Genomic DNA, 24,890 nt, shown 5'->3' with positions numbered 1-24,890 from the left:
CGCGGTGTTAAGTTGCGCGAGCGACCGTAATCTACCACCACGTCACACAACGCGTGACGCTTTCATGAAATAATCCTTCAGACATTTCCTCCAGATATGAGCTTGGGACGCATGTGTTTTAATTAACGGAAAGCGCTCCAACCTTCAACTGCATGTCGTCGAGTTGACCCCTCAGCCACTCTATGAAATCACTTTCTGGTTGCTGTGCAGAAAAAAAACACGCATGTGTTTTAATTGACGGAAAGCGCTCGAACCTTCAACTGCATGTCGTCGAGTTGACCCCTCAGCCACTCTATGAAATCACTTGCTGGTTGCTGTGCAGAGGTAACTGCAACAGTGACTGAGATAAAGCAAGTTACTTAGTATGCACTATCATGATATTATAGGGAAGGAAAACTCTAAAGCCGCTGTACAAACTTGACCTATGTAGTGGTTTAGACCGAATTTTCATTACTACAAATAAAAATAAGACTTATAATTTCTTCAAATTTCGTTAGTTAGTTTTAGTACCTAGAAAAGAAATATCTACCATCAGTAAATGTAATATCAAGATAGTGCATTTCACTTCCTTTGGCAGGGAAATACCTAGATGTCTTCGATCCAAGCGATCGGCTGACAATTTTGTTTTTTTAATTATTTTTTCTGGTTCGTGTTTATTTTAACATTTGTTGTCCGTTTTCTGTTAAAACGGAGACAATAACACACTTAAATATCTTTGAGTGTATTAGAAATAGCAGCGTTATGGTCTTGCTTACTGTAACCGGGCCACCGGTTCCGGGTGCCGGAAAAAGCTCTGATGACAATATTTTTACGCGTGACTGTGTTTGTTTCTTGTAGCTCAACCCAAAACGGAAATTTAGTCAATCGGAGGGGATTAATGGCCTTTAAATATCCGCCGTAGGTTTGGCACGTAATGTGGTGAATTAATTGAAATTGCTCGGGAATTGATTTTTTTTTTGTAAAGAAGGCTCATGACGAGGCTGGCTGTTATGTTTGGACAGCGCCAGATCTCAGCCGTCACTTTATTAAGGTCTTGACACACGGTCATAATAATGCTGTACAAAGTGCGGGAAAATTTAAGCCATAACTGCGGTTATAGGAGAGACCAATCGGTCCATGAAGTTGTTAAAAATGCTTCAAATTATTTTCTTGGCACTTCTTCTTGTTCAGTGACGAGAAAAGTCTTTGGTTTTTAGTGGTAATTTTTTATTCCAAAAACTAGCATGAAGGTAAATGCATAAGTACTTTGCACGATATGGACCAGTCAGTCCTCAACGCTTTCTTTTTTTGTATTGTAACTTTTTTTTTTATTCTCATGGTTATTACAAGCCTCGCTGAGTAAAACAAAACATCTGGCTTGTATTCATGAAAATAATTGATTTTCACGGGTAGATTGACTTTTCTGTAAAGATGAATATATAGTTTTTATCATTTGTGCAAATTATAGCAAGAATCTTCCATTAGAAAGGCACAGCTAATTAGCTCTAAAATTTCTGTCAAAACGTTACACTTTCTGATTTGAGAGTAAATAAATTGGGAGGTTCGCGAAAGAAAGGGAATAACTTCATTTTTTAAATAACTTCACCCTCATTTGGCACGACGGAAGTTAAATCATCACATTAGCGTGGGGAGAGAACCTGTTTTATCCCGCTCCTCAAATGATCTAAAGATCACATAACAGTGTTTTGCTATCTTTTACAAATAGTTTACTTTTAATATTTCGTCGCTTCACCCGTCCACCTGCCTCTCTTCCGCTTTTGGACAAATCGACTTCCACCGAAAAAACGGGTATCATATTAAATATTTATTATGTTTGATTAACCGGAAGGTTTATTCCTTCAAAATTCAATCGGCTTATGAAGCGAAAAGTCATTAGATCATCGCGTTTTTAGCTCCAGTTTAAGTTTGACAACCTCTAGAACACAAGATTACTACGAACTAGTGAAATATCCTCCGCAGCGAGCATGTTAGCGTTAGAGAAGGCGAACCTAACAGCTAACATGGAAGATGTCGTTCACTGATTTCGCCGTCAATTACTCGTCTCAGGAAATACTTTTTTACTCAATTTTTATCTGAAGACCTTCGAAGCTAGCAGCGGTAGCAAGATGTTTTTCAGAGGCTATAAAATGATAAACAAAGTGGACGTAATTCTGGCCTGCGCCACTGTTGCCATATTATGTGTTATGCTTTCAGAAGCGGTCGAAACGCCAACTACACTCGAAGGCAAGAAAGAAGATGAGATGGAGAACACACACAAGACAGATAGCCTCAGCATGCTGATACTCATCACGCTCTTGATTATCAATGTGCTTATGATCTGGCTTTTCAAGATCCGTCGATTCGAGATTTTTCACGAGACTGGAGTTGCGATGATTCTTGGAGTTGTAGTCGGCGCCATTATTAAATACTCCGAGAGCCGTGGGGAGAAGAAACCGCTGGCTGTCAAGCTTAAAAATTGCGGAAACATCACCATAGCACCTAAAAACGTCTTTGTCAACATCAATGGCACTGAATACTCTTACACTCTCACGGGCATTCGCTTCCCTCCCCACACCTCACCGCCGGACGAAGGAAACGAAATCGAATCCAAATCTTCCTTTAATCCAGAGATATTTTTCTATGTCCTCCTTCCCCCGATCATATTCTATGCAGGGTACAGTTTTCAGAAACGTTATTTCTTTCGTAATTTAGGCGCCATTATGACATATGCCTTCTTTGGCACAACTATTTCCTGTATCGTCACTGGCTCGATGGTGTTCGGATTCAACATCTGGACCGGAGTAACTGAAGATTTTGATTACGCTGAATGTTTGCTCTTTGGTGCGTTGATTTCGGCAACCGATCCAGTCACCGTGTTGGCCATCTTTCACGATCTTCACGCTGACTTGGACTTGTATGCGCTGGTTTTCGGAGAAAGCGTTCTTAACGACGCCGTTGCGATCGTTCTTTACAGAGCCATAGAAACGTATTTAGCGTACAACCAAAGCGACTTACGAGATTTCGATCTGTTCTCCTTTTTGAAAGCCATAGCAGATTTTGTGGCCATATTCGTTGGTTCTTTCACTATAGGTTGCGGTATGTCTTTTGTGAATGCATTAGTCACGAAACTCACCAAGATAGGAAGTTTCCCCATCTTGGAGACGGCCTTGTTCTTTCTTATGTCATATTGCACTTTTTTAGCTGCTGAACTTTCCAATTGGTCCGGTATAGTGGCTGTGCTTTTCTGCGGAATAACGCAACAGCATTACACGTACAAAAACCTTACCGAGGAATCACGAATGCGCACCACTCAAACATTCGAGCTTCTCAATTTTTTAGCAGAAACCTTTATCTTTTCATACATTGGTTTGTCTGTGTTTGCTTTCACGAATCATCAGTGGAACGTAGGGTTTATCGGCTGGTCATTCATGGCCATACAAGTTGGGCGTGCTCTCAACGTCTACCCATTGTCGCTGTTCTTAAACTTGGGGAGGACGCGGAAGATTCCGCTTAACGTGCAGCACATGATGTTTTTCTCTGGCTTACGAGGTGCAATTGCGTTTGCGTTAGCCGTCAGGAACACGGTATCAATCCCGCGACAAATGATGCTGACAACTACTCTTATCATTGTCATCGTGTCCGTGATTTTCTTCGGAGGCGTGACTATGCCTGTGCTTTCGTGTTTGAAAATCAAAACTGGTATTGATGAACACGAGGAGGAAAAAAAGGCTCGTAGATTGAGTCTTATCGATGTCAATGATCCCTCAGCAAGCACCCCACAAGAAAGAATTGAGAAAAGACAATATGAAAAGTCGTGGCTTGTCAGAGTTTGGTCGCGTTTTGACGAGAAGTACCTTACGCCGATATTTGTCGAAGAAAGCCAAATAGAACCACCTTCAAGTATGGATTAAAACATAAAACAAAACCTGCAGTTGCATTCCGTCGTAACTAACTTAACAGACTGAATTTATCAAGTAATGGACTGAATGTATCACCAATCTAATGTTCTGCTGGATGTTTCCGTTAGAAACCTTGCCATTATGGGTATTGGCCGTCTCATCGACTGAGCTGTTCACATTACTTTTTCAAAGGGAATGAAATATTAAACAGGGTTTAAATGACTGTACATTGCAGCTTGCAGTACATGAAGTTCTTTGGCTTAGTGCCGACTCTTTTATTGACATGCAGAATATTTTGCATGTCAAAACTTTTTTGCTTTGAATTTGAATTCGAATTTTGCATTCCAAAACTTTTTTGCTTTGAATTGAACGAAATTGAAGAATAAAAAACGTTGCCCTACTTAAACTTTTGGACTGTCACTCACAAAAAAAAAACAAACAAACAAACAAGAAACAAAAAAACCACTTCTTTCGTATCTTGAAATGATTTCCTCAAAATTTCACTTATTTTTTTTTTGATAATTTGGTTTCGCTATTGTCGGGTTTGTCGTTGAATTACTCTTGTGGTATTGTTTTGAGTCTAAAAATTCTATTTTGATCATATTTAAAGATTGCAAGGATTTTTCTAACCTTTTGTCACTGGAAATAGAAATAATATTCAAACGTTGATTACCCTAGTTTAACCTTTAGCAAGAGCGCAATTTCATGCGGTAAGTCCTAATAAAGATCAAAGCACCTTAAACTAAAAACCAAAGAGGGAGTCATATGGAAACCGTTTCACCATCAAATCCTCGAAAAGTGGCACTCACTACCTAGTAACTCAATTAGGATAGTTTAGCGTCATACGACCCCTCACACCGTTTATTTCGTCTGACTGAAAAGACCAATTCTTAACCATACTGAGTTTAGTTGAGTCATTGTTTACTTCCTCTAGAAAGACTTTACAAATTATCATAAACAATTATATTAAAACTATTTCAGTTCATATGATCTCAAATTCTTTACGAAAATCAATCAAACTGGGAATCAATACATTTTAGTCTGAAAATGCATCCGAGCCTCCTTTTTGTTTCTTTGAAAACAACCAGTCCTAAAAAAGCTATTCCAGCACTTTCCTAAGGAAGAATACATCATCTACAAAGGCCCGCTAAAACGCAAGGTTGTTTTGAAAAAACTTAACATTTTTCTCTGTTCGAGAATTCAGTTCATGTCCGACATTTTTCTCTGCTTCATCTTTCATATTCCGCCGAAGTCGGACGTACGCACGAAGAAAGAGAACAAGAAAAAACAGCGCGACTATCAAGAGGCTGATCAAAATGTAAATTAAGGCAGACCTTTGGGGCTCGTGTTCTATCGCTGTATTTGAAACGTTACTGTCAATACTGCAATTCTCCTTTTGTCTTTTCAACTCTTGTCTTAGAGTCCACAGCGTTTTCTGAATATCTGTGCAGTCTCCGTTTTCAGTCTCGTTATACGGAACGCACTGAAAATTTCTGACCGTTGAACAATACTCCGTGGAAAAGAAAATATTATCTGGAGCACTCTTCAATCCAGTGTTCAGGCGGATGATCTCGCTGAGCGTCAGAGAGTGGATTTTGTCGATCTCCTGTCGATAAGAATTTCAAACTGTTAATACCTCAGACTCTCTTTACCGTTTTCAAACAAAGGAAGTTGGGTTGGAAATAGGGAAAGGCTCAAAACAGAAATAAACAACAGACAGCTGACAAAAGAGTTCGGAGCAGATAAGACAGTAAGCAGAAGGTCACACTTAATTAATTCAAAATGATTTCCCATTTCCCGAGATTATTGTGATAAGACTGAATTAAAAGCCGTTTAATTACCTCCTCGGACAGATAGTTTTCATACCAGAATCTATCTCCATCTCTGATCCTCAAAAAGTTACGCATCACAATTCTGAAATTTTGAAATGGATTCTATCAAAAGATTCTTACTTAAATATTACAAAATGACGCTAAACCTAAATCTAAGACAGTAGATTCAATAACTCCATGATGTTTTTTCCAATTTTAGACAGAAAGCCCTTTTGGATACTAAGGAGGGAAAATCTGACGTTTTACTGGAACGCAAAACTTTATCTGCATCCAACAAAGAGAGTTATTTTATAATTGAGATGCTTTAGACTGAATCACAAGTTTAGGCTTCGAGGTATTTCAAAGAGGCCTAAAAAGCTGTTAGCGAGGGTTATCGCGAGGCCTGTCTCTCCACGCGCACATTATCATAAACGTATTACGCTGGAAAATGGAAGTTAGTTAGTTAACTTTATCTCTTATCTATCTACTGTTTTCCCCATGAATAACAAACTGCTAAAAGAATAAAAATGGGTGCTTCATACGTTCTAAATGTCTGTCCCAGTTCACTACCATCTTCGTGGTCTTCAGCTAAGCCCCCGACCCATAAGTCAAGAGTATTCAAATCTTGGTAGACATCTTCCATCTTTTGGGCAATCCTGGTGTTGTTTGTTATTTCGTGGAAGTTTTGAATCTCTGTTGAATAATAATTGTCATTTAATGAACGCTAACATTATTTCACTCACACTCTCTCGGTCGGTACGTTGTTGGTGTTTTGTCGCATAATATATTCAGTTCTCGGGCCTAACGTCGTAGCAATTAAGGAATGGTTTGTCATACTAAAATTTAATGCAACACCAGCAAAGAGAGAAAACGTCAAGTTAAATTAAGCGTACAAATAAACGACCATATACAGTTAATTTAGAGCACAGAGAGTTTTCAAGTAACGAATATTGAGGTTTCAAGGAATATAGCGTCAAATCGACTAATCAGGCCGACGACTGGCGCGGATCGGCGGATCTGAATACCGCGGCCCTCTTGAAAGCGTAGACGGTTTCTTCGTGAACACCTCGCTTTTGTTGGAGCCACCGTCGAACTAGTTGCTCATTCTTTGGAACTGCTTCATCCTCTCTAAATGCAAAAATTTTTTAAATTAGATGTAAATGAATTCTTGAATACTACCTTTCAAACCAAGAGCCCTTCTGACAGATGCATAGTCTGGTAAACCATGATCTCTTCCACGCTGGATGTTCATGGCCGCCAAATCCAAACCAGCCTTATTACCGGATGGAAATAAAACGTTTCGCATGTCATCCACCATCTGTGGTCAAAAGTACAGGAAACAAGTCACAAACCTTTCGTTGCGATGGAATTGTGTGTATCATAACACAGCCGCATAACAATGATGCATCGGGACTGACTTAGAAGAACTGATCCTGATGATGGATACCTTATTATTTGATCAATCTGCCCGTTCATAACTAAAGTTATAAAATAATTTGGATATATCAACAAAGTTGAAATGGTAAATTGGCCACCGTAATGATTACAAAAGCTGACGTTTCGAGCGTTAGCCCTTCGTCGGAGCGAAGTTATAAAAGGTGGATTGACCTAGTAGAAAATACAACCAACTCGGCGTTTTTTCGTGAAATGCGAAAAAGCACAAATTTTTTCTATAAAAGAGACAATTTCACTCGATAAAGAATGTATATAACTATTAGTTAAATAGCTACGGATAACAAAGAGTAAGAAAAGCTACATGAATGGTGAGAAAAGTTACATGAATGATGGACATCAAAATTAAAAGGAAAATTTCAAACCTCTAAATCGATCTCCTGCGCGGCCTGTCTGAGCGCTCCCCTGAAAAGTGGGTCAATCCCACCCTCCCTTGATACTCTCTCAGGAGCAAAGTAGGCGTCTCTTAAAGGGAGATGGCCGTTAGAGGACATCGAACCATCCTCTTCAAACCTCCACAGGTGAGTGTTAACTTGGCTATGACCAAATCTAGCATGAAAGAAAGGCAGGGCATGATAAACTTGCCTTCACCATGCATGCACTGTTCCGCTATAAATTTCCAAAAGTGTAATTCGTGTAAATGGTAAGAAAATACCAGAAAAGCGGAATAACTTTTAAATTATGGAAAATTATATAGGTCCCTAAATGAGTTTGCTCATTCCTGCGTTTACACTGTTGTTGTACCCCTAGTAAGGCGGTATGTGCTAAGTCCTCTCCCCTCCCTGATGGCGATGGTAGATACTCAGCTCCCTAAATGTAACTTGTACATTACCTGTAAGCTGCTGTCGCCATGATGTTGCTCATTCCCACGTTTACACCGTTGTTGTACCCCTGGTAAGGTGGTATATGCTTAGTCCCACCCAATAGCGCCGGCAGATACTCACGGAAAGTAATGGCCTGAAGTTCAGCTGCTACCATACGACGTGCAGCTTGGAACAACTGCTCATCTGTGGCCTGGGAATTAAAGCCTTGTCAGCCATGATATTGAGCGACATAGTGAATTAGTTTCAGTGATTTATAAGAAGGGGCTTTGGTCACTTGCCATTGTTTTGTATTGATTAAGAAGTCAAATTTCGGATTGAGGACTCTTTTTCGACGGTTCTTCACATATTCGTGAACTATTCTATTAGATAAGAGAGTCTAATATAGCAACTGACCATTCCAACTGACCAGTTTACCTTTAAGTTGTCCTGATGAATAGAGAGGTCTAACTGGTGATGCAATTGTGACAAATGGAAAGCAGTGTGAGCTGGAACTTATAAGGTTCTTTCAACATTTTGTTTTTGGCTTACAAGAATGAGGGTTAGATTTAAAGAGTTCCTCTTAGATCTGAATGTTACCATTTGCTTTCATCAAAAAAAGGATCATTGTGTCACCAATTTCTCATCGTTTTTAAGTAATCACAAAGCCGATGCTTTGTGATTACTCTGGGATGACCCATAGCTCACAACCACAAATTCGATTGTTAGTGGTTGATCAGAATATCACGTGGCCATGTACACTTTCATTAAATGTTGTGCTTAAAAGTACGTTACATATGATGACACTTCCCGATGAAAGTCATGTAAATTTACTGATTTGCATTGATTTATGATTCTTTGATGTTTCGAACCAAGGAGAAAAAAGGATAAAAGTACTACAGATAAGAGTTACCTGGGGATGTATTTTCTTGTACTCATCGCAGAGCCGGTTATGCTCCCGAACAAAGAGAGTGTGGAACGCGATTAACATTGGCTGGACATTAGCTCGTGAGTCCCCAGCAGCCAACATCTTGTTTGGATCACGGCCCAGAGGATTGTCATTTTCCAAAGCCATCGTGTTTCTCTGCTCAGAGATATAAAATGTAAGACTTATATTTGACACGTAGTTTAATTTCTTGTTCTATTAGTTACTTTGACGGGAAATATACTTTTTCCCAGTTGACTTCTTATAGTTATTTTAATACTCCACTCTGGCTGCCATACATCTCCCTTTAGAACGCTAATCTAATTGACAGAACACTTTAGATGATGAGTTTGTCAGCTCTTGACGCTAGTCTGCATTGTATTTGTATTGTATTTATAGATTCGTACAGTGTACAGGCGAGAGAAAAATAGGACACGTAGTCCCCTACTAGGTTCACCCACCTAAACCAACCCCAACCAACCCATCCCACCCCAAGGTAGGACATCCATCACACAGTAATCTCGTGCGTGGGAAATGAACGTCTCCTACCCCTAACCCTGCAGGAGACGGGACCTCCATCTATTATCTGAGTATGTATTGCTATTCAGCGCAAATTTAAGAGACATCATAAGGACTTATGAGAGTACTTGTAAGACGCATGCGACGCAAAAATAAAATTAATGCGAAGCAAATTCCAGGGAAAACGAATATGAACTGTTGTGAGGCAAACACCGACGCAATAAACGCGTGGGTTTACCGTTCTCTTGCTCTCGTATTTGTACTTGAGTTCACGTTTCCATCGACTGACGGCGGAAACACAAAAGTTAATGCAAAAAAAAAATTAGGGTGCGTAATTGAAAAAGACGATCACATTGATAACACAGACCTATTACTCACCGGTATGATTCCATCAGAACCAAGCTTCAACTTGCCATCCTTGAATTCTCGTAAGGCTCTGTTTCTTGTTTCTGATGAACCGTAAACGACTGAACCGTCGATGTATGATGTTAGTTTGTTAACTTGCTGTCTCGGGGTGTCCGAGCTACGCCCAGTGCACCTGAAATTAATGGCAATCATGATAATAGCAAAATTTTATGATTGATTATTTGAGAAACGTAGACAGTTTGGATTGAAATGGGACAGATTATTGTCCAGATTTACTTTCCTATTGTGATAAACACGAGCACGAAACATGGGAGCATCTCTAGTTCTTATTGTCCGATCAAGGGTGGAATCACGTATCGCAATGATTCTATGTGACATCAGGGGTGCTGATGGCCTCAGGGGAACTTATGGGTTCAGGGAAGGACGCCTCTTTTGGACGAGGCATTTTCTAGGACCGGGCGCTTATCTCTTGTTTCCAGAAATGGATCCTTTCCAGGTAAATAGAGTGATAACCAGGGACTAACCCCAAAAAAATTGAACAAGGGATCATTGGTTTAAATAAAAGATGCTTTTACAGGAATATTACATTACAAACAATAGCACTATTCTACTACTCCTGGCCATTAAACGCACTCTGGTAGAAATAGGCGTTTTTGTAACAAGTGTTTTAAGTTATCAAAACACAAATTAATCAAGGCGGCGCTTGCCAGAAATTAAGTGCATTATGAAATCAAGGCAATTAAACTCAGTGAGAATACTCCGCTGTTCAAATACTAAGAAAAAGAAAAAACGGCAACATATGTATTGTTCATTTGAAAAAAAAATATCGTACCTGTTATAAGTCGAACGTACAAACGGAAGATAGATATCGCCTTTGTTGGAAGGGTCAAAGTGCACATCCCCCTGGGTGAAAGTAAGATCTCAAAGTGTCAGCATACAAAAAGCGATCTCTAAATGATAAAAATGGAATTTTTAAGTCACAGAATGCGTACCAAGGCGACAGTGGAGATGGTAGTGGCGGTAAAACTTTTCAGACAAACAAAGAATAATTGTTTAAAACAAAAAAGGACCACAACTTTAGGAACCCTGGAAGGGAAGGACAACTGTTTTGGTCTCTTCAGGCCTAATTTGCATGGCATGGCAAATATGATGGTCCGTGGGATCCCAAATAGAGAGACGTAAGGAACATGTGCTCTCTCAAGTTACTCAAATGGTACACTGTCTGAAAGTATACCGTTTTAAAGTTACGTTCAGTACAATTATATCAATAGGTTCCGATTTATGCGGCCACTATAATTAAAGGCTTTTTTTGTTGATTAAACTATATTGAAGTGGTGAGCAAGCCAAATTCGACCAAAGTTTTGAGTTTTATGAGAAGACAAAGCTAGAATAAAAAAGAATTTGACAAGCCCTAGAGAGTGAACAAAATCCAATAATCTCATAGTCTATTCTGTTAAAAAAAAAAGAGTCTGCATAACAGTGTAGGTCATTTTTATTCATTAATTGGCAATGACGACCCACCTTTGGCACTTTTATAGGAAGCCAAACATCACTCAAAACTCCCTGGAACTCGTAGCGGGGTAGTGGGCTGGAGAAATCCGTGTCGTGCACCAAGAACTACAAAAATAATTTTGCGTCGTTAGACCTGGTTATTAATTTACTAAACTTCTATTGGATGAATGGATGGATTTGTTACCTGACCGAAGTGAGAGTGTAGATCACTGAGACGTCTAGCGCTAATCTTAGATTCAATCTGCAAACAATCAGCATAAATAAACAAAACTTGTGTCAATTGTCATAGTTGCATAAAATGGGCCCTTTTCATTTCACTTATGTTTAAGACAAAAGCATGAAAAAAAATTTGTTTCAGCGAGATCTAAGCATATAAAATTTGCAGACCTATAAATCAGATTACGAGCTAGGACTGCCTGAATTTGACGCAATTTTTTTTCTCAAGGGGTTGCTCTTCAAATAGTTACAGGATGCAATGGGGCGTGGAATTTCTTTCCCGCCAAACGACATTTGATAAACAACTTCTCGTGTGATTAATTAGAACCATCGCACCATGCAAAAGCAAAATCTCTGATTGACAGCCTTGGAGAACTGATGAAGTCCCAATTCATCTTCATAGATAGTAAGTTACCCATCTCTAACTGAGGCCATCACATCCTAAGAGCACGAACACGCGGACCAATTCTAAACCTATATATATATCACCTGTTTAAAGAGAGCATTGCTGATTGTTCTCGGTGGGGGCCTATGACTACCAAATCCATTGACTTCATCCGTGAATTTACATTTGCCTGCTTTCTTCTCCTTTGGAGTGCATGTCCCAGCAGGCATTGCGACGCCATCAGGATATATGGCAGGTACCTCGCGTGTCACGTCCTCCATCGCGGCACCCCACCAAACGTGGAATTTATTGTAAGAAGTACCATCAAGGCGCCTGTAAACGAGAGAAATGTTTCATAAGCTTATGAAATACAAAATATGTGATTTGTTAATTCTCGACTTTGACATGTTAACATCACATCATATTGAAGCGTTCCTGTGAAGGGAAATTCCTGGCAGTTTCTTTGTGATCATGAACTCGAAGATATGAAATAACATACATACAAGCGGTCGAGCTAGAAGATTGAGGCATGCATATTCTTCGAAAAACAAAAGATCGAAGAGTTTATTGCTTTGACAAACTCTTGACATACATGTAGCAGATTTGAAAGTAGCCACACTTCCATTGTAAAAGTAAGAAAAAAACCGTGATCGTGATCGATGCGGTGAATTGGTGAAAAAGGATTTTATGACTGCTCACTTTAAGCTGCCTTCGATGAAAAACTTTGAACAATTCACAGAAGAGAGACCAACAGTTAAAAGTTCGCGACACAATTTTCAAGAATTAACTTCGATTTACCTTTCTTCTGTTACGGTCGGCTTGGGTCCTATTTTTCTACCACCATCACACTCACTTTCAGTGTAGTTTCTTTCAAAGGAAAATACCACGAAACACGTGGCATTGTCCAAAAGCTGTTGTTTACCAGTGGTAGGCACCACACCTGCTTTGTAAGTGAAGACCTCGGTGGATATCTCTGCCAGAGGTGTTCCTGGTTTTACTTGGAAATTGACTGTTCTTCCATTGGGATTGATGGTAACGGTCGCATGAGGAGGCTGAAATGAAAAGTGTATTTGGACATTTTAATTGCATCCGTAGGTAGGATTCACAGACTGAGGCAATTCGACTCACTGCAATAATTAACAAATGGTAAACACCACAGCGTACACTATTGAGTTATGGGTGCACGCGGGAGGTTGCTAAGCACGAAAGAAGCGTAAGAGTCGCTCGAGGCGATAGCCGAGAGCGACTCTAGCTTCTTGAGTGCTTAGCAAACCTCCCAAGTGCATCCATAACTCAATAGTGTACGCTGTGGTGTTTACCATTTGTTTTATAACATAACATTGATACATTGTAGCTAAAGAGTTCCCTTTTATTTAACAAATCTTACGCGACCAGAAAAAAACAAGCGCGCGCGGAAAAATAGTCTTTGCATTTGCTCACGTCAGCAGCGTACACCCATGGGCAAATGGGGGACGCTAAATTGACCAATCAGAGCGCGCGCTTTACTTTGGTTATGTTATAACACTGACTAAACGTTAAATGGAGGAATAACAGTTCTTGGTGCCCTGAAGAAGGAAGAACTCTATAGCTATCGACAATAGAGCTAAATAGAATTGAAAATTCAGGAATCTGGAAACAACAAACTCTTGACTTTAAAAACCCTTTTTACATAACCCATGGCAAGTCTTTACACAAAGTTCTACTTTATAGGTAAAAGTAACGATATCTTACCAAAATCATAATTGTAATCGTATTTTTTGTCCTAATACTAATCTGTTGTCAACTTTTCAGAAACTAAGAGGAAGATATACACGTGGTTTACTACTAAATTGCTTCTGAACTTCCTTCTTTCATATTCTTCGCACCGAAAGGATAAACGACATTTCAAAATAAAAAGCATTTTGGGGGTAAAGGTATAGCCAAAACCTTGGGGTTTTTTTTAGTTAATATCCATTGTTATTGATTTTTACTTAAATGCAAAGTATACATAGTAAGTCCAAAGCCACTTTCCCAAAATTTAAACACGACATCAGATAGCTGAACATGAAAAAGAAAGGAACTTCAGTTCACCTAAGTGCACAAGAGGGGAAATGCTTCCAAGAAAGCCGGATCTGATTCTTGTACGCATGTAATACCCCAAAGTTACCTGTTTTGTAATCTCCATTACTTTTATTGCGAAGCACTTGTCAAGTGAGGAATATGGAAACACTTTCCCTGAGTCAGCACGTCTGTCAACAAAATTTTAAGTTAAAAACAACAACCAGAACAACATCAACAAGAGACATGGTCACAGCTGAGGGAATGGCTGACATAACCCGGCCTATCGAATGGTTGAACCTGCCCAGGGCTCCATCGTAATACGAAATTCATGCAGAATAAGCGAGGTACAAAATACAGAGCACTATTTGATAAAAAAGGACTACATACCCATGTATTGGCCGTGTTCGTGTATCAAGGAAAAAGATACGTTCCGTGCATCAAGTGCACTTCTTAGAGCTCTTATCATTTGTCAGAAGTGACCTTTCGTTTTTTTTTCGTTTATTCAACTCCTACAGTACACTGTATCCATCATATTTAAAAGAAGGAGTTCGAGGTATTTCATTACAGAAAAAAAGGCAGTGAAGGGTCTGGTTAACAGGTTCCGAATGATTATGTGCCTTAAGACATGAAAAACAAAATTTTCGTTCGTAGAGAAATTACCTCTCTGGCTGCATGACTCGTAATCGTGTATTAGGTGTCACATTGGCATAGGTAACCTCCATGGCTAAAAATGGCCACTTGACTTTAACTGTTACGTTACCACTGTCCTGCCCCAGTCCAAAGTGGGCTGCCTGTGAACTCTGACCCAAATAGTGTGTACTGGAACCAATTTCTTGCGTCTAAAATTGCATGAAGGGTGGATAAGACATTTTTTTCAGTTCCCATCCATAGCTACATGATACACGATTCAATTTTTCAATCATTGCCTCGATTACCGCGGGCGATGATTCTTCCGTAGGAAATGTAGAAAGAACAGCACAATGAATATTAATACTGAATTTTAGGGTGTAATAGGTCAAACAAGCAGCTACGCTCGTAATCCTACGGAAGGGACATACAAAACAAACAAGCTACATGTCTGAATAGAACGTTTACCTGAGTGTGGCCGTTTTCCATGATAACTTCTACTCGGGCTCCAAGACTGTCACACAACTTATCACTATGCATAAGGCAGCTGAGATCACAATGATACAAATATGAATTTGACCTTGAACCTCCACCAAGAAACCACGGGAGGAAAATTTAAACTATATGCAAACATTTACTCCTCAGCTTATATACTGTACTATCAACGTTTTCAAGTTACGGTTACCATCACTAAAGAGATTACAGATCTGAATTCACTCAATAACTTTGGGATCGCCATGGGACATAATGAGAGGTGCGGTGGCCTAATGGTTGGTACGCTCGACTCCGGATCAAGTGGTCCGGGTTCGAGCCCTGGCCGGTAGCATTGTGCTGTGCTCTTAGGCAAGACACTTTACTCTCACGGTGCCTCTCTTCAGCCAGGTGTTTAAATGGGTACTGGCGAAAATAATGCCTGGGGTTAGTGGGGTAACCCTGCGATGGACTAGCATCCCATCAGGGGAGGGGAGAAATACTCCTAGTCGCTTCATGCTACGGAAACCGGTGTTAAGCGCATAATAAAGAGCAGATCATCAACACTTTCCTGTCTTCTACGTAGCACTGAAGCGCTAAGAAAACAAAAAGCTTACCGATGTACGGCACGTATTCTGATCCAATTGTTTGATTCCTTTTGCTGATTTTGGTAGAAAAACGGTTCTCCAACGTTATTACACACTACTATGTCTTCGTCACCGTCATCTTAAAACCAGAAAAAAAATAATACGTGCACCATGTTCAGTACGAATATAAGTATTCATTGCACTCATTAATTAGCTGATCCGTCCACCCAACATGAAAGGGAAATGCTACCTATTAATGAAAAACAGACAAATAACTTTATTTACAAAATGAGTGAAGTACTACGACCGCCCTGAGTAGTCAAAACGTATCTTTTATTGTACCGGTAAACTCATAGAAAATTGAGACATCTTAAGTTTATTTTATAAAGCTATAGATCGTTTTTTTTTATCGATTTACCAGTGCTGAACAAGAGAATACTTTGCTTCAGTGCAACACACTGTGCCTATATACTCTTGTTTGTTTTATGCTAGCCTAGAACATTTCAAGCTATCCTTTACCGCAAAGAAATTGATTTCCAAAATGCTATTTTTCAGCATTAAGTAAAGTTCGCCCACCACTACCAAGCTTTCAATGTAAGTTTTTCCCCTGACCACCTAACATTTAATTGGTAATTTTAGCTTGGATAAGTTGCAGTTAAATTAGTCTGGGCTGGCTTGTTGCTGTTTTTCTTTGTTCCTCTAATCTTTCATCTTCAAAATTTCTTCATATTTTCGTTAGTCACTCCTAGAAATAAAAGGCTTAGAAAGGAGTTGTCTCACCATCATAGTCCCATTTTAAAAGACCGCGCCCTTGAGCAGTGCCATTCAGACCATACAAAGCAGAAACCTGTCAAAGGAAAGAGGATGAACTAATACAAGTTTTCACAAAAAAGTGAGAATAAACTTACTAGGACTATGAAATAACTTTACCCACAGACTTAAAGTAGAATTTTAGGTCATCACGACATAATGTTTCGCTTACCTCTCGAGTTGTTCCATTATAACCAGCCCCGAGGTTTTGCCACAGATGTATGGTATTGTCGCGAAAATGATCGTCCGTGGTTGTTGTCGGAAAATCGATACCTAAGATAAAATTGTTTAATGTTTGAGAAGTGATTCCACAACACAACCTCTCAAAACCTGCAAGTTAAGACCAAACGTAATTACCGCTTGCCATGACAATGTCCAGAAATCCATTATTATCAAAGTCAATGAAAGCCGCGCCCCAGCCCCAGCCGCCATTTGTTACACCGGCCTGCCAGAGAGAGAACAAAAAGAAATGTAGTACTACTTATTTAAATACAGGTGGGAGTAAATACAATTTTTTTTTCAGGAAGAAACAAGAAGTACAACTTGTAAACATGTAAGGGAAGCAATCAAATCAGTAATCAAACAGAGAGCTGTAATAGAAAGCATTCTACTTATCGTCAACGTTTCACTGGCATAATTTACTAGCTTCTTATCATATGCTGTAATCTGATTGGTTACCCTGCTGTGAATTCGGTGGTAGATGATGACTAAAGTGAATCGTATCTGATTCGTATCATTGTTCATTAAGAACATCGCAGCTGCGTCTTACTGTTCACTTTGTAATGACTGGTAAAGTCTATACACCAAAAAGATTAAATTATTCGATTTCTGTGTGTGATAGAGAGAACCCAATCCCATAATCTGATTGTCAATAGTCAAGAAACGTCAGCATTTTCCTCTATACCCCTCCCTTTCCAGCACAATTAGTAACTTTTTTTCCTTTACGATTGAATGACAGATAACTGCCGTTATGTTCACAGTCTTGGATTGATAAAAAAAAAAAAAAAAAAGGAAAGACGATTGCCACGACAAGAATTGTAGCTGGACTTTTCCGCATCTTAAGTCTTACAATCTCAACAACAGACAACAACTATGGCATTATAAGCGAAATTCGAGTACCTGTTTCGTGGCATCTTCAAACCGCCTGCCTCCCAAGTTACGAAACAACACATTTCCACTGTTATCAAACTTACAGCCTGATACGGAACACTCAGTTCTGTTGTGCCAGATTGCACTCGAAAACCAATCAAGATTTCCATCGTTGTCCCAGTCTCCGATTGCATGGCCCATGGCGTCCTGAGATGGGAAATAAATGTTTATCAAAGAACTTTATCCAACATTAGGATGCAATTGTAAAATTGATATACTTTTAAAGCTGCAGAATAAAACGACAATATTTAAATGACACCCAAAACCAAACAAGTAACCCTTGGGAGATGCAACTCCTATTCTGGCCTCGAAATTACATAAATTCAAACGAATTAGTATATTCAGTCAGAATATAACATATATTCACAGCTTCAAGTTTGCCTTTCTTACAAGCTCAGGTTCCATCTTGGAGTACAGATCAACACACGCTTAAGACTAAGAGGTAAATAAAGATGAATATGTCTCAACACGTTATCTACCTGAAAAATTTTTAAAGGTCTGTAAACTGAGCCTTCCTATACAAGGAATTCAACAAAGCCATAAATAATTTCTTTACATACTGTACGAGACTCACCTGTTTTGCCGCAAGTCCACAAGGCTGGGTGCATTCAGTAAAGCTCTCCTTTTGCGTGTTCCAAAACATCTTACTATCGCCATAATCAGTGGTAACAAGGAGCTCTTGCCATCCGTCATTGTCAAAGTCCTACAATGAAAATCAAATTGAATTAATTTGTAGGATTAAGGAGGCCTCGCATCAGAATCGTTAGGGTACTGCACTTGTAAGTTGGGGGTTTCAACTTGAAGCATTACTTCCCACCGGAAGTGACATTGGTCCCACTTCTTCACTTGCTGTTTTTTACAAAGGCATATGTGGTCTCCATCCTGTCATTTGGTATTTTCAACCGTCATCTTTTCATTTGGGATATCTGTTTAAATTCAATCTGATGGTATTGGTTTATTAAGGTACCTAAGACAATCACTTTTGTTCCCTTTTTTTAAAGGATTGTGACTGCAATTTTTACTCTTTAGTTTGTTGACGATTAATGGATATAAGAACAAACTTTAATTTCTCTTCAGACTTAAAGGGCAAGTGAAAATGAGCCCTCTTTCTGTTTCAGAAATGTCCAAAATTGGGTATCAAGCTTTAGACGAATCCATACTGATTGGGTCTTTATTGCGTAAGCGCGGGTAACTGAATATCTCCTTACGATACTTTTAAGAACCCCCCCCCCCCCCCTCCATTTGAACCCTACTTTTTTGGCGGCGTCACGTACACTGCGAGACCTTTCTGCCAAAGAAAGAAAACTGAGGAAGAAAATTATAATATTATTCAAGCTTACTGTGAATGAAGACCCAAAGGTATAGGTGCCTCGATTGAGAGAGGAGCCATGGTAAAAATTGTCCATATCAACCCCACTATTAATAGTTACATCTTCAAAGTACCTGAAAAAACAACCAAATGAGAGAAAATGAAAGTGATTACCTGCGGCTACATAAACGTGCAACATAATGTAACGTATATATTCATGATGAAGATACAAAAAAAAATCTTGAAAAGGAAAACTGCAGGTTGAGCCTATGATGTTTCCTTAGATGAAAGATAAAACCAAACATAAGCTATGAACAATATAAAACATTCGAGAACCATGATGTTTCCCTAAATAAAAGATGAAAACAGCCATAAGCTATGTACAGTATAAAACTTTCAAGAATGATTTACAAGAGATAAATTGGGTAACTGAGTAACAATGGTAAACAAAACAAACAGCTACTGGATATTTAAAAAGCGCTTCAGCGCACCCTTAAAACGGCTCAGGCTCACAGCCTCAACAATAGATCCTGGTATACTATTCCAGTCCCGTACGACTCAGATAGGAAAAGAATATCTACATGGCTTACACTTTGCTGGCTTAACATCAGCAACCCTCGTTCAGGTGTCACTGGAATAACAATTCGAATAGGTGATCTTTGAAAAATTACTACTTTCGTACCCGAAAACGATTTTCGGGGGTTACTTCATCACAATAGAAATACGACTGGAACGATCACACTTTCCAGAAGCGTATAATGGCACACGAAAATAGGATAGAGATTTTTTTTTTCACTTACCCACCAGCGAGATAGCCTTTGTTCCTTAAAAGCCTGGAAGTTGAAGGCTGCAATGCAATTGAAACAAAAAACCTGCATCACTTAATTAAAAGCTACAGTTTTCGCCCCATGTCATAACTACGCTTTGCTCTCAACACCTGTTGCGCAGTTGTCACGACGCCAAACTGGTGGAGGCGCGCGATCGAGAGATTTCAAGCTCCTTCTGTTTTTCTAGTTGCCTTACTAACAGTTTAATCGAGAGGACAAATATGACTGATTCCATATATCGTTTTCGATCGGTCCAAGGGATTCTTGTACTCAATCAACCGATCACAAATGGTATTTGTTGTTACAGATTTTGATAAAAAAGTCAACAGGTCTTGATTCTGCATAATCAGCTCATAGTGAACAACTAATTACACTATACCTTTCCCAAAGTGTGTGGAAGCCATTCGGTTACGTAAATATCTGCAAATCCGTCGTTATCAAAATCTCCGACATTTGGCGTCATTCCAGAGAGTTTTCTCTTTTCGCTCGTTTGCATTGAACAGTTCCTCTTAATGGCTTCCTCTATGAACCAGTTGTCGTAATTAATGTACAGGTAATGCCTTGTGTCACCCACTGTTGTCACATAAAGGTCCAGGTCTCCATCTTGGTCAAAATCAGCCCAAACGGCTCCATTGGCGCGAGAGCTAGGTCCAATATTTGTCTCTCTGCTAACATCCGTGAAAGTTCCGTCACCTAGAGAGAAGAGGTTGACATTCGCGTACACTGTAAGCTGTAAGAACCCTAAAGCGATTTAGCTACTCAGGAGTTCAATCCACGAGCATCGGGTAGTTGACAAAATTGCGTAAATCTGGCATGGCGATTCGTGTTCAACACAGTTAATGAATCCTACCAGTGGATAGTTGACATCCTACATATAGGATTTGTCTTAAACTCAGAATTAAGCTTCAAGAAAATTGTACCTCGTGCTCAAAGCTGTTCCATTGCGGCGTTCATGGCGAGATGAAGTATTTTTGACGATAATATGAAATGATAGTTTGTAATAACCCGAGGAAACAAAATGAAGAAGCATCTCAGCCAAAAGAAAGAAAAAACTGCTGGTCGCTTCATGCTACAGAAATCAAGATGAGCTCACCGGGTAACAATGCGAGTTTGTCTTACACGTAGGGTTATTTTGTAAGCAAATGAGGTCTCTATGACTTACCGTTGTTTTTGTACAAGACACTCCTTCCCTCGAAAGCAGAGAAATAAATGTCTTCCAGCCCGTCTCCATTGTAATCCCCAACGGCTGCTCCGCCAGTCACGTGCTCAGGAGTACAAAATTCCCCTGGTATCCGGGCGTACTGAGAAGAGTTCTCAAACGGCACAATCACGTCGAACACACAATGGGGCCTGACAGCCATACTAGAGCGATGAACGTGGCGAAATCCCGCTTTCTGAGTGGACCAAAAATAAAATAGATATGAAAAACTGATTCTAAATTAAGATTGTCAAAAAGAAATTTTGCACCTCGCTAGGACATATTATTTAATTATTTACTGACCAGTTATCGAACTGCGTGATGTTTTTCCTACGTAGTTGAGTCGGGAAGATCAATGCACTGGAGTAAATCTTAGTCAGCGTAAGTCACAGAATTGAATTTTTTACACAAGTGATTCATTAGGATTTAATTCGTTGTGTTTTTAATCGGGTCCCGGTTGTTCGAAGGATGGATAAGGCGGATTCATGCTGACGTCACTGTTTACATTTTTGCTCATTTGCTTACGGCTTTGCGTAAAGAAGGAAGCATGTTAGATACAAATTGACTTCAGGCAGCTAAAGAGCTAGAAAACGTTAGTACATGGTGAAGTTTTTAGCTCTTTGGGTGTAATATTCAAGGAGAAATAGTCCATCAAAAACTGCAAAATTTCTGGGTGGCAAAAGCGCTAATGAGCTCATACATTCTCTGTAAAATTTTGAGTTTTTAAACCCGTGTTGCACAAAAAGTATTCAATGCATTAGGCTCGTATTCATTGGCCGAGTTAATCGTACTTTGACCTTTCGATATTCAGAACTGATTTATTTTTAGCTCCATCAGAAACTGAATTGCTTATGCTAATGATGCAAATATTGTAAAAAAGGATTCCCCTATACACTGGATAAATCTCTATCCGCTGGCGTTCATTAAATTCCGACAGTGGACTTCCTTAGTTTGTCCACTGACCTTCCATTTGACCATGCACCCTTATGTTCTTGTTTTGGCTTACGCCATCAAAGATTGACTGCTCGATCAAGTGTTGATTAAAAATTCGTCTGAAAGTGTTTGGGTTAATAGTCTGACAGGAAATGTATAATCTTTCAAGGTCAATTTCCCGCATGCCCACTCATGCCTACCGATTGTTAATACAAAAGCATGGTTTCAGTCAATTAGAGTCGATTAAAGTCAGAGAATCAGGGAGAAAACGAGCAAGAAAGAGCCAGTAGAAAAAAGACAGTGCCAGAGTGGTAGAAAATAAGAGAGCTATAGGTAGAATTGTATCAGGAAACAAACATTTAAGAAGACTAAAAGGACACGTCTTGAGTCCCCGGTTTCTTCCGTAAGCTTAAAACGTTCAACAGCAAGTTCCCCTGTAACCACGCCGTAACAGATATACTAACAGCGCTATCTACACGTCGATACGTTATCCTTCTGCCTCGTCACATCCTCCCCTATATGTCCACTCTCAACTTGATCCTCTGTTAGGGCGGAAATGCTTAGAGACAAAGTGTTCCTTTCGTGACATAACATACACAGTTGCATAAGTTGCATAATTAATCACTAGAAGAGCAAACGGTCGGCAACTTCAATAACCAAATAGTTATTTCAGGTATATAATTGAATAACCCTAACCTAACCTCGCTGTTAATCAAGATATTGTTATATTCTTTATTATTTTATTTATCTTTATCTCTACGTAGTTACAACTTTTAACTTATGTTGAAATCGGTCTGCTTTTAAATAAAGTGATAGGAGCTGAGTTTAATACTAAAAGTTTGTTTTCAATTACCCTAACGGTTTCGAAACTTGATTTACTTTTTAATCCAGTTGAAGTGCAGGCATTGCGGAAGTTGATCAAAAATTGAAAAGAAAAAAATATATTAAGCATGTCCATTCCTGACTTTCATTATCGATAACTCGCTAAAAAGACGCCAAACACCTTAAAGGCCAACATGTCGTTGAGCAATTTCTTGTTTTATTATTCATTGCTAGACGATTGTACACTGTTTGAGCAAGAGAACTTAGAAATGTCAACTAAAACATCTATAAAAGATTCTACTGGACACGGGATTCAATACAAAAATCGACTAAAGCATTTGTAAATTGACGGATTCACCAATTCCAAACTTATATTGTCTTATATTGAGGGCCATGTGTTTAGAAAACTCTTTCCTGGGTTAATCACGTATTTACCCTCTTGAAATAGAGAACATTGTATTGTACATTGTATTGTATCTCCGACGAGAGAAAATACATGACTGAGTGTTGTCGGAAGACGTTTAATTATCAGAGAGCACCTGCATAATCCCAAGAAACATGTTTCCGTTTGTAACTGACGGATGCTTCTCAGTCTTATACATATTATTATTATTACATATTATTATTATTATTATTACATATTATTATGTCATCTTCTTTCTACAAGGTCAGATTGTTTATGACAAGAACAAGTGTTACCTTATGATAAAACCATCCTCGTTAGTTATGTCACAAGCAATAACATTCCGAGTTCTCCAGGTTAAGTGAGTGCAAACTGTTACAAGACCTTACTGTGTAAATTTCTTATTTTGATGGCACCCACAGTAGGAATAAGCCAGAATTATGTAGGTTGTCAAAGAAAGTAAGAACAAGGAAGCGGGGGAAAGGCAATATAAAGAAGACAAATGACTTCAACATATGGCGAATTGAAGTTGCTAAGGAAGTCACAGACTGACAAAACATTACCTTGTGTATTTCTTTAAACTTTGAAATTTTCTCTTCTTGATCTCCATACTTAATCTGTCTCGTCAATTTTTCTTCAACACAGCTCTTTAAAGGTATCCCCGAAGCCCCGTCATTCGATAGAACTTCTAGTCTGTGCAAGTTCACTTGAATCTTCCATTGGACACCTTTGTTATTGACACGATGTTCTTCCGCTTTTCCTTCGCTAAGAACTTCGTACAGGTCGTCGTTTGTGAACAGCGTCGGAGTCGGAGATGACCAAACGTAGTTGAAGAGTAAATATACTATCATAGAGTGGAAGCGAAAGCCTCCGTACGATGCCTTCATCCTGAATCACGTCTTGAGAAGTGTTGTAAAACCACGATGAACTAGGCTGCTAATCCACTGTTAAAACAACAAGCGACTGAGGGGTCACGAACTTTTTTTGGCGCTAAACTGGATTCTTTACCTCAATCAATCTCTGTATTGCAAGAGAGTCACCGACTTGTTGCTGCGTCTAAACAATTCAGCCAAGTGTCTGCTTCATTTCTGGTCCATTTTTACATGTCATTGTCACAATACTAGGTAACCCTGCACCATATCAAAACCTCCACACTGAAATTGCGTTACGTCAGCCTTGCGTAAATGTGAAACTGTTGACTGTTAGTAATCAGAGAAAGTTATTCTCGGCATCTGTGACGTACACGTCGACATTAGGTTTCAATTATTCACTTTCAATTTCTACTCGACTGAACAGGAGCTCATTGCGAATAAAATTGAACAATTTTTGGCTTCCGAGTCGCTTCCTACACCCCATGGGAAATAATTCGTGATTCAAATAGTTTATATTGTCTCAGAATAGAAGAAAAATATCCTAGTACAATGCCTACTTGGAGGTCCTTTCAACCGTAACGCTGCAAATATATTTAGCTCTTTGTGACCCTCGGAAGAATGAATACGTATGGTGCTTCCGTTCCTCATAAACCTCCGAGTTTGCAGCCGTTGTTTGGCTTTGTCACGCAATAGAAGTGAAAGTCAGGCGTGACAACGCCAATCGATCTCTTTGACAGTCACTAATTTCTTTCTCACTGAATAATGCAGTTTTAGCCACATTATATACAGTTTATATGAAACAAAATTAATTAGCATGAGGCATAGCATAATTCAATATTTCGAGGGAGTAGATTGAGAAAAGGACTCAAATTAACCAGCGCCTAATTTCAGTCTATAAACATAGAAAGTAGCTTCTAAATCTAAAAAGTAGATAAAAGATGCTCCTCAAACAAAACAAATTTTATCTTTGGAACTCAA

General features: G+C 39.2%; 1 protein-coding gene and 1 pseudogene across 2 annotated transcripts; one reads left to right on the top strand and one right to left on the bottom strand.

Moving 5' to 3' along the window:
* Positions 1 to 1,866: 1,866 nt before the first annotated feature.
* On the top strand, positions 1,867 to 4,105 carry LOC111339349 (sodium/hydrogen exchanger 9 pseudogene; annotated as a pseudogene). Its single transcript, XR_015988455.1, has one exon. The product of XR_015988455.1 is annotated as a sodium/hydrogen exchanger 9 pseudogene (transcript).
* Positions 4,106 to 4,782: 677 nt separating this feature from the next.
* LOC111339356 (uncharacterized) lies at positions 4,783 to 24,234 on the bottom strand. The gene is made up of 27 exons (XM_022946003.2): positions 23,604 to 24,234; positions 20,847 to 21,078; positions 20,064 to 20,377; positions 19,658 to 19,704; positions 18,889 to 18,991; positions 18,123 to 18,251; positions 17,519 to 17,695; positions 16,757 to 16,844; positions 16,572 to 16,672; positions 16,370 to 16,436; positions 15,620 to 15,728; positions 15,000 to 15,078; positions 14,565 to 14,743; positions 14,011 to 14,092; positions 12,663 to 12,916; positions 11,969 to 12,197; positions 11,448 to 11,504; positions 11,273 to 11,368; positions 10,584 to 10,654; positions 9,764 to 9,923; positions 8,855 to 9,025; positions 7,974 to 8,155; positions 7,507 to 7,690; positions 6,869 to 7,007; positions 6,232 to 6,382; positions 5,720 to 5,792; positions 4,783 to 5,484 (listed from the first exon to the last, which is right to left on the bottom strand). Exons 1-27 carry the CDS (start codon positions 23,925 to 23,927, stop codon positions 5,026 to 5,028), a joined length of 4,257 nt encoding a protein of 1,418 aa, XP_022801738.2. The 5' UTR covers positions 23,928 to 24,234; the 3' UTR covers positions 4,783 to 5,025.
* Positions 24,235 to 24,890: the final 656 nt, after the last annotated feature.

Source organism: Stylophora pistillata, chromosome 6 (genome assembly GCF_964205215.1).
Source record: "Stylophora pistillata chromosome 6, jaStyPist1.2, whole genome shotgun sequence".
Classification (NCBI taxonomy): Eukaryota; Metazoa; Cnidaria; class Anthozoa; order Scleractinia; family Pocilloporidae; genus Stylophora; species Stylophora pistillata.
The sequence above is the reverse complement of the archived record's forward strand: the minus strand, read 5'-3'. Positions and strand labels throughout refer to the sequence as shown.

Bases quoted from the DNA above. Each gene is read 5' to 3' on its own strand.
- LOC111339356 (XM_022946003.2), bottom strand. From the start codon at position 23,927: ATGAAGGCATCGTACGGAGGCTTTCGCTTCCACTCTATGATAGTATAT. The intron at 19,705-20,063 runs GTATAGTGTAAT...ATTGCATTGCAG, and splicing joins TTCCACACACTTTGGGAAAG to CCTTCAACTTCCAGGCTTTT. The intron at 11,505-11,968 runs GTGATATATATA...GATTGTTTGCAG, and splicing joins GCAATGCTCTCTTTAAACAG to ATTGAATCTAAGATTAGCGC.